Genomic DNA, 9,950 nt, shown 5'->3' with positions numbered 1-9,950 from the left:
AGGAGTCTAGGTAGCTCCAAGTGTGTTTTAACCTCTCTTCATCTGTTTATCCACTTGTTGGTTTTTGAAATCCTTTAAATCAGACTGCATTTCTTCAGCACTGTCCTGAAACATAAAATTGTCTATGTTATCCATAAAATACTTAAGGATTATGAGGAAAAGTAGATGGTTAATGCTCATCCAAATTCAACTTTAACCTGAGACAACTCATTATATTAAGAAATAAATGTATGTGGGCAGTGTGCCTGCACCTGTAATCTGAGCTACTGGGGAAGCTGAAGCAGGAGGATCCCTTTAGTCCAGGAATTTGAGACCAGCCCAGGCAACATAGCAAGACTCTCATATCTCCGAAAAAGAAAAAAATGGCCGGGAGGGGTGGCTCACGCCTATAATCCTAGAACTTTGGGAGGCCAAGGTGGGCAGATCACTTGAGATCAGGAGTTCAAGACCAGCCTGGCCAACATAGTGAAACCCCGTCTGTACTAAAAATACAAAAATTAGCCAGGTGTGGTGGTGTATGCCTGTAATCCCAGCTACTTGGGAGGCTGAGGCAGGAGAATCACTTGAACCCGGGAGGTGGAGTTTGCAGTGAGCTGAGATCATGTCATTGCACTCCAGCCTGGGCGACAAGAGCAAGACTCCGTCTCAAAAAAAAAAAAAAAAGAAAAAAGAAAAAAAAATTTAAAAAGTTAGTCACTGACGGATAACAGGATGCACAAAGCATATAATTTCAAAGCCAAATTTGCATTTCAATTATAGTATTTGGCTGACAAGGCAAGTATGTAAACAAGAGGAAAAGTTAAAAAGAAAAAAGCCCTAATAGCTACAATATCAGCCCAGTTCTAAAGAGGGATCGTGTACCACATTCTCCACCTAAGAAGTAATCTTTAATTCAAAATTCAGTGTAGTTCTTATGGGTATTTGGAATTGAATGCAAGTGTGTTTTGTGAGTATAAACATTATCTTTTATTATATATGATTGTTAAACTTTGCTTTCCACAACACTTCATAACCTTGGATGTAAACATGAGAAAAAAATGCTAATTAAGAATCCTTATGCACCCAGTCCAGTGCTCCCTTAATTAATCAAACTGGTAAGTCTACTGCTTCTTGATTCCATCCTGAGGTACTAACTTTTGAACCAAGACATGCTTATCTTTTACCAACAACAGGGATGGTCACTGTTAAAGTTTCTAAATAATTTATTAGGGAAATAAGTTCCCCCAAAGTCAGGCTAAACTGGGAGCTGATTAACAAAGCTGTGTAAGTTAGTGTGTTTGCTTTAAAGTGTTACAAGAAGTACACAGAGCACACATCTGGGTTATAAAAGCCCTTTTATAAAGCCATTTTTAAACAAAACAAAACAAAAGTTTACAAAAGAAAAAAGATACAGAAAAAGAATAACTTGCTTCATATGTCCCAAAAAGAGAAAAAAATAAAGGGGACAATGCCAACATGCTCAACAATAAAGGGTTCTTTTTCTTATTTTTTTAATACAAAATACAAGCAAAGGATACACATACTTAAAACAGAGCTCAGGAGCAGACACGCAGTCCTGGAAACCCTTCAATAAAAGCAAAGCAGGAGTTTGTTTTTTCTTTGTCTATGCAGATACATACAGAGACTGGGATATGTAAAAATTAAGTATCACAAAAGACCATCACACGATTCTACCAATGCATGTTGCATCTATAATTCACGAACATGGTCAACAAAATCATGTTCACTTCAACCCCATTTCATTTAAATTAAAGAAAAAAACCTTTTAAATAAAGTGGTTACATTCAAACTTTAACTTCCTTAGTACCATGCTGCAGATTTCAGCACTGTTAAGGTATTGCAAGAATGCCCAACCCTCTGGTGTCTGATCATGTATCTAGCAACATTGCAGTATGAAGAAAAGAGATGCCCCGGTCTCAGCCCATGGACTAGTTAATACAGTGAAGCAGGTTCCTGTCTTTTACCCTTCCTGCTCAGAACATAAAAGATTAAGGACTAAAATCAAGGAAGACTGGGAGTTTTAGAGCAGGCAAAATGAAGTCTAAAAGATAAATCAAGGCAAACAATTACTGAGAACTTGGCTGTTGCTTAACCTGGCAAGTCTAAAAGCCTTTCTTTAACCTTGTAGGAATTAGATGCATAAGGTTTACTGCAACATGTTCATGGTAAACAAACTAAGTAGAGCTCTTATTTACAAATCTTGTAACAAATACTTCTGGAGGAAAAAGAGAAAAGAATTCACTAAGTTCCAGAAGACAAAGCTTTAATTGCCAGACATATACAAACACACACTCACACATACACACCCACACAATACTTCAGGGGTTTTTATACATGTTATTTTAGGGCATAAGCTGAGTACTATACCCCCACACCCCATCAAAAAAGGAACAACAAAAAAATCCCAATTTTACCCTCCCCCAATAATCTAGAAAACCCTCCCTTCACCCCTGATGTACAAAGTGTATGCACAACGGTGGCATTCTACCAGCCACACAAAGCATGCTCAAACAGATGTCACCAGTTCAGTCACTCCATTGGCATGGCAACAGGCAGGTTTACGGGATGTTTCCCAATAGTGGTTATTACACAGTCAGCACCACTGTGAATTTTGTGAATTTGAAAAAAAAAAAGTGTAATTTACGGATTCAGGATTCAAAAAGAATCATTTTGTATCGAATTTACCCCAGACAAAGGGAAAACTGGTTGCGACTGAAACTTGGCTATAGATAGCTTGATGTCCCAATATTCAAACAATAAGCCAACTCTCCATTTTCAAGTAAATCCAGCTTCATCCACAGAGAAACAGACAATTTTCTAACCTCAAGAGCAACCAGCTTGTTACATTTTCCCTATCCTGTGGCAGGAAATGCGTATTACTTCTGTTCTGTTTAAGTATCTCAGTCTAAATGCCATGAAGACCAGAGCCCAGGTTTCTTCCTTTTCAAATTCTTAAGGTGAAAGTTTTTTCTTTTCAGTGCAGCTACCAATGATGCAGGCAAAGAACTGTTCAAGCCAGCACTCATTCTTCAAAGCTGCAACGATGGCCACCATGATCTTTTATAAAGCTTTCCCCGTTGCTCCTGATATTTATTTCTGCTTTTGCCGAACGCTCTCAAAGCATCTCGTAAACTGAAGTTTAAAGAAAAGCACGATTCCCATCCCCAACCAGTACTTGAAAATCCACTTATCTGAATGTTCACAGATAAAAAAGCCATTAAAAAAAAAAAAGTCAAGTTTAGTCTAGCTGACCATATTCACAAGTGTTAAAAACTTTACTGGAGTATAACCTCAAATTTCACTCTTGATTTGTTATCTGTAAGAAAATGCTATTTGAGCCAGTACCAAATTAAGTATTAAACTGAGGATTGAACTGGGGCAAACAGGTTATTGTGAAAACAGTCAATATGTAAGCTCCTTCAAGGGAAATCAACTACTGTTCCTCAAGATTAGATGTCCACACTCTTTGCATTACCTCCCTAAAGGAGGAAACACCCATTAATTTTCCCTTATGGAATCAATATGGAGTGGAAATATGAAATGAGGAGATGTTTTAGAAAACAGGACAAATCTACCTACCATTACTGGAATTAAAATGTATCCTCTGGGCCCACTCCATTGATTCCGATCTGAGGTGAGAAGGACTAAAAGCAGCAGCAGGTTACAGAAAGATTGAATAAGATGAAAGTATGCTACGTATGTCTAGCTGGGGAAGGGGGGATCTGGAAAAAAAATCTTAAGAACTAGAATGTAGTGTCAGTCAGCATAGCTGCCGAAATCTACGTTGTAGAGGTAAACCTAGCAGAGCTAATACAAACAAGCACCTTCAAAGTTAACGTCCCACTTCCTGAGCACTGCAAAATACGACAGTGAATGCTATTGCCATTTCACCATAGGCACACTAGAGAAAAAGAGGAAGGTTAGTCAAGGATGGTGCCAATGGCCAGTCAGTATTGGCTTACAGCTTGTAATGCGTCCTGACATCACTATCAAGCCTGACTATTGAGCACCTGTATCCAGTTGAGTCACCACCACTGTCCTCCTATTTGCATGCATGATTTGAGGGGAAGACTAGAGTGTTTTAAATCATCAATAAAAAGTGGAGAAAACAAAGGTTATTCAGAGCCTGTCTCACTTGGGGACACAGATCCTTCTGTCCAGTCTATCAGAAATATAGAATACATCTTTCAATCTAATGAATTAATTTTAAAAGGGACTCTAAACAAGAAGCCCAATCAAATGCACGCAAGTAATCTAGAAGACATGATTACCTCTAAAATATGTGCGTATATCACAGAGATGTTAGTGCAGATTAATATATTAAAGAGACTGTTAAACAACTGAGGCTGAAGTTTTAAAAGAGCCCTCCCCCCAAATCTTCACGAAACATAACCTAAGAAAAGCCCAAATGTTATAGGAATGTAAGACTTAAAATTATAAACTCCTAAAAAATAGAAGTGCATGGTGGAAACACTGATAGGTCTTTTACTATATGAACACAAACTTCTTTGTTAAAAATGGATACCTGAACAAACCCATTTAGGCAAATAGATTAATCTTTAACACCCTCATTACAAAGTTCACACCTCTGAATTTAACCGTCATGAAAGAGAATGATCCAACTGCTATTTATGTTCAAGTCCTGTATTTTTGGCCACGTAACTGAAAACTCCTTATTCATTCTTTAACACACAGTGCAATAGTGAAATGACTCTGCCACTGTGTGTTTTTTAAAAAAAAATCAGAGTAAGCATGTTCCTAGTAAACCACAAAGTAGGATATTGAGGAAGCAAATCTAGATTAAAAGGCAGGAAAAAAAAGGCAGAAGTCTAAATTTCACTAATTTTTCAATTTATTAGCATACCAGGACCCTTTAAACCTTGTTCCCATTAGCGCCTGGTATCAGATGTGAAGGATCAAACCTATGGATCTATCTCCTGACTGCTTTTATAAGGCGTGTAAAAGTCGGTTTTCAACTGCACACAGGCCTCCTAAAATGCCTTGTTTCTCTAGTCCCTCCTGCTTTAAGCAGCATGAGCAGTAAAGCAGGGGTTGGACCAAATAAAAAGACAAGAGCTAACTGAATTGTATGGGAGCAGCATTTAACATATTCCTAGTCAAGGACAGGATGGGAAGTAAGTGAAGAATAGGGCCAGGAAAATAGTGTCCTATAGCAGAGGTGGTCGGCACTCGGGGTAGGGTGTGCAGTGGTGCCCTACGAAGCAGCAGGATCACAGGGATGTACTTCTTATCACATTTCTATGAAGAAATGGGAAGATCGGGATATGAAAAAGAAAATGTTCTATCCCCAAATAAAAGCAGAGCATGGTTAATGGGACCTGAATGCACATTTATAGCATAAAAGAATGTCAATTCTATTTCATAAAGGAAAAATCTCAACTCTCTGTGACTGAGTTTCACATTAACTGGAACTTTATTTGCTTAAAACCTAAACATTGTCAGTTTGAAAAGAAATCCACTGTGACGTGTAGACTGATCTTGTTGATTAAATTCTAGGGCTTTTTTTTTTTTGGATTCTTGGTAAAATTTTATCCAAAAAACAGGATACATATATATTTAGAGAAGGAAATATGAAATCAAGAGTTTTGGCAGCCCCTGCTTTTTTTTTTTTTTAGCTCCCTAAAGACTGTAGCAGGATAAAAGGATCACTGGCTCCGAGTCTCTTTGAGATAACAAGTGATGAAATAAAAAAGAAAGCCCATACCCTCAAATAAGGTCAGGTAACCCCATTGCCCACCCTCCCTACAAGGTAAAAAATGAGTACTTTTAGTAACAGTTCAGAATTCATCTTTATCTCCTACCTGCCTCATCAGTGGAAGTTTAAAGTCATGATTTTTTTTAGACATTGATACTTGTGTCTATAGACAAATAAACTCATATTAGATGACAATTGATTTTTTAAAAGTCCAGGTAGAGAAAGGAGCAATCATTTTGAACTAAAATCTTTCTATGTTTTTTGATTACTATTCAACTTGCTATTTTTTAGCAAAAAGCAAAGTTTCAATAGTGTTCATCTCAAATCTTATTGCTTTACAACTGTGGTACACCTTTCATTAAAAATAAAAAGATGAAGCAGTCAATCCAGTGATTAATTTGACATGGCTTTCATTGGGAAAGGGGAGGGCTGGCAAAGAGACCAATAGACAAAAAGGTAACTTAAACACTTAAACATACAATGGTTTGCTTTAAAAAAAAAAAAAAAAAAAAAGAGAGAGAGAGAAATGTTACTTTCAACAAATGGAAAAAAGCACTGAAAGCCCATGAGTCAAGCCATAGCCAAAACCATGTTCTATCTTAAGTAGGTTCTTTTTTTTCCTCCCTCTTTTTTCTTTTTTTTTCTTTTTTTTTTAATAAAATCTCTCCCCAGACCATCATCACTTTTAATCCTCCCCAGAAGGGGCTTCATCTTCAGACCCTTCATCCCCAGATTTCTCGGGTGGGGGGCTTGTAGATGTTTTCTTTTCTGGCGGGCTTTCCGGTTCCTCATCTTCTTCTTTGGGAGAAGGAGTCTTTTCCTTTGATGCCTTTGAAGCTGTGGGGCGACCCACTTTCCCTTTGCCTTTCACTGGACTTGGCGTCACTGAAAATAGAAAAATAATTTGGGGAAGGGAAGAGAAAAAAATGTCTTTAATAAAAGTCAGCTACAAAATACAACAATCTGTAAGAATAAAATCTATAAAGACAATATGCAACTTACTAAAAACCAAGGTGGGCACGAGGGAGCACATATATCCCTAGGTAAATCTATCTCAGTTTCTAAACTGGTCATAAGTTACTACACTATGCTGCAGTATTTCCCATCAGTTTTTACCAACACTCTATGATGTTAGCAGTAATACCTGTAATGAAGAAGCACCATGCTATAGAATATGCACAACATCCTTAATTGCTTGGTAAACTAACAGTTGTTTATGATAAAAGTTGTTTATAAAAAGCAGGTCAAAAAGACGGAAGGAAAAGAATTAATCTGATCAGAAACTAAAGCCATCAAATAACATTTGATAGTTCCATCATTCCTAACAGTAGGAAGTGATAAACAGAAGTTTAACAATGACTAGTTCTACCTAACAGAATAAAACCACCTACACAAAAAGCAAATTGATTTCTGATTTAGTTAACAAACTAGCTCCAACGAGGAGAAACCATTAGGGCTCAGAAAAAAATCAACTCATGTCATCAAGTGTGGTTTTATTCTGATAGCACAGAGGATGGGGTAGAGTTCAGAACGTGGAACTTAAACGTATTACTCTAGGTTTGTGCATTTTCACAATTAAGTCTTTGCTGGCTGCTGAGACTGTGATACCAGTGAGGAAAAAAGAGCAGTAACAGCTATGATGATACAGTGTTTCTACCACTGTGTCTGAAACAAATAGATCATTCTGAAATCTTGCTCAAGTACTGGCAGTAGTTGAAGAACATGGCTAAGCCCACTAGACTCTTAAACAGGCTAGTGTCTTTATTAATAAGAGATACTTCCAGTTGCAGAATACAAGACCCTTTTAGATTTCTTGTATTCCTGCTAAACATCAGGCCAATGCCAAATCCTAATGAGGAATTTCTGTATTGAAAATAATGGTTCTCAAAATCTTTAAAGCAGTAAATTTAATTTCACTTCTGCAGAAATTACCTGTAGCCTTTAGTCTGGGTTTGGGCATTTTCTTTTCTTTTCTTTCAGGTTTGGACTTCTTAACCATCTTTTTGTTTTTCTTTTTCGAACTGCCATAGTCACTATCGTCATCATCTTCCATTAGGAAATCTTCATCGCTGCCGGAATCTTCTGAGAAGAAAGAAGAATTTCAACATCTAACTTAATGTACACATCCTTCCAAGTAAAAAAGGAAGAGAGTGCTAAGAATGACTAGAGGATGGGATTTGGGAGTCAAACACCCTTGGATTCTATTTGGAGCTGTACTACCAATTTGACTGGAGTCATCACCGGCCTCATTTGTCAAATGGATTTTGCATGCACCTTACATGAGAGAGTTACATGAGTGATGTGTTTGAAAAGTAGATTGAAAACAGGAAGGGTAAGAGTTAATCTGAATAAAAACTGAAACTATCAAATAACTTTTGGTAGTTCCATCACTTCCAAGTAGTACTGGTTGAGACCAGGGAAACAAAACTGAACTGACAGGGCCTTTTTGGTCCAATTATGAATAAGTGAAACAAGAAAACCAAACACAAAACAAAAATACATAGAATTAACTAATCTGAATAACCTGTGAAACACCTAAATTTTATTATTAACATGTTTTTTTTCTGTGAAAAGAGGTCTACAACCTCCTCCACCAGGGTAAAATACAAATCTCAATCACAATGCCTAATGTGACTGTTACTTAAGCAAATTGTTCATTCAGTGTTTGAACACAGACATCATTAAATAAAGGGTGCAACCATTACAAATGGTGGGCAATGGTGAGAATCTCTGAACCTTTAAAAATATTAACAGGAACCAATACAGTCATCTCTTTTAACAGGGAGTATCTACCCAATTTAAGGGACTGGTTGTAACATTTAGCATCCTAGAAAATGCCAACGTAACCAAGGTCACAAACTACAATTATGACCAAACAACCAAAGTACACAAAACAACTTCACATACTCTCCTGGAACGGTGCCTCATCCTCCTCTTCTTGTTCTTCCTCACTGCCCACATCTTCCATGAGCATCTCTCTCTGTTTAGAAGCTGCTTTAGACGCCGCCTGCCGTTGTTGGCGCACATTTTTATGATCTTCTTTTTCATCTTCACTATCCTCTGCAATATCAGAATTACCATGATATAATGATTAAAAAATTTTGTATTTGACAAGATAGTGCAAAAGATTAATAATTGACTGAAAACATAACTGACTGAAAAGGCCAACATAGTGGCCAATATAGGATATAATCTGCAGCTTTATTTCATTGTAAAAGGGCAAATTCTATCCTTCAACATTTCTGCAAAATGATGGAATCAACTCAAATGCCCATCAATGATAGACTGGATAAAGAAAATGTGGTACATACACACCATGGAATACTATGCAGCCATGAAAAGGGAAGGAGATCATGTTCTTTGCAGGGACATGGATGGAGCTGGAGGCCATTATCCTCAGCAAACTAATGCAGGCACAAAAGACCAAACACTGCATGTTCTCGCTTATAAGTGGGAGCTGAACAATGAGAACACATGGACACAGGGAGGGGAACAACACACACTGGTGCCTGTGGCGAGGGAGGGGGCAGGGTGGGGGGATGGAGAGGGAGAGCATTAAAAAATAGCTAATGCATGCTGGGCTTAATACCTAGGTGATGGGTTGATGGGTGCAGCAAATCACCATGGCACACATTTACGTATGTAACAAACCTGCACATCCTGCACATGTATCCCACAACATAAAAAAAAAAAAAAAAATTCTACAAAATGTATAAAGGGGACCTAAATTCACAAAGAATGAACTTGGACAAGACTATGTACCCACTATTACATATAAAGTAACAAGGGCATGTAATTTTAAGCAGTAGCCAAGCTGAATTAAAGCATGAATACATGACTCCTATACTTTAAAGTTACATCATTGCTTTGCTCTAAAATTCTCAATTACATTCAAATCTATGTTCACTGTTTTTGAAAGCTAAAGTTAGAAAAATATCTTAACATAGTATGAGAGAGAAAGAATGTCTTCCAATAATCTTTATTCTAAGACATAAAACACGAAAACCCTAAAATAATGTCGAACTGTTACCCTTTACAATGAATGGCTTGTGACCATTTCAATTTAGAGGGGATTGTGGAAAACCTTTTTTTTTTTTGAGATGGAGTTTTGCTCTTGTTGCTCAGGCTGGAGTGCAATAGCGCAATCTTGCCTCACTGCAACCTCACCTCCCAGGTTCAAGCGATTCTCCTGCCTCAGCCTCCCGAGTAGCTGGGATTACAGGTGCGCGCCACC

General features: G+C 37.6%; 1 protein-coding gene across 2 annotated transcripts in view; it reads right to left on the bottom strand.

Annotated features, from left to right (window-relative positions):
- Positions 1-1,317: 1,317 nt before the first annotated feature.
- NUCKS1 (nuclear casein kinase and cyclin dependent kinase substrate 1) overlaps positions 1,318-9,950 on the bottom strand; it is a 37,188-nt gene continuing 28,555 nt past the window's right edge. Inside the window, exons 5-7 of one of the 2 annotated variants that reach the window (XM_003822940.5) lie at positions 8,624-8,776; positions 7,649-7,798; positions 1,318-6,601 (exon numbers count right to left, since the gene is read on the bottom strand). In XM_003822940.5, the coding sequence (XP_003822988.1) occupies positions 6,402-6,601; positions 7,649-7,798; positions 8,624-8,776 (503 nt within the window). In that variant the 3' untranslated portion in view covers positions 1,318-6,401. The remainder of the gene's footprint in view (positions 6,602-7,648; positions 7,799-8,623; positions 8,777-9,950) is intronic. The other variant, XM_008976547.4, reaches the window with a different exon arrangement.

The sequence above is a fragment of the Pan paniscus genome, chromosome 1 (assembly GCF_029289425.2).
Source record: "Pan paniscus chromosome 1, NHGRI_mPanPan1-v2.0_pri, whole genome shotgun sequence".
NCBI classification, from domain to species: Eukaryota; Metazoa; Chordata; class Mammalia; order Primates; family Hominidae; genus Pan; species Pan paniscus.
This window is presented reverse-complemented; position numbering and strand designations above follow the sequence as displayed.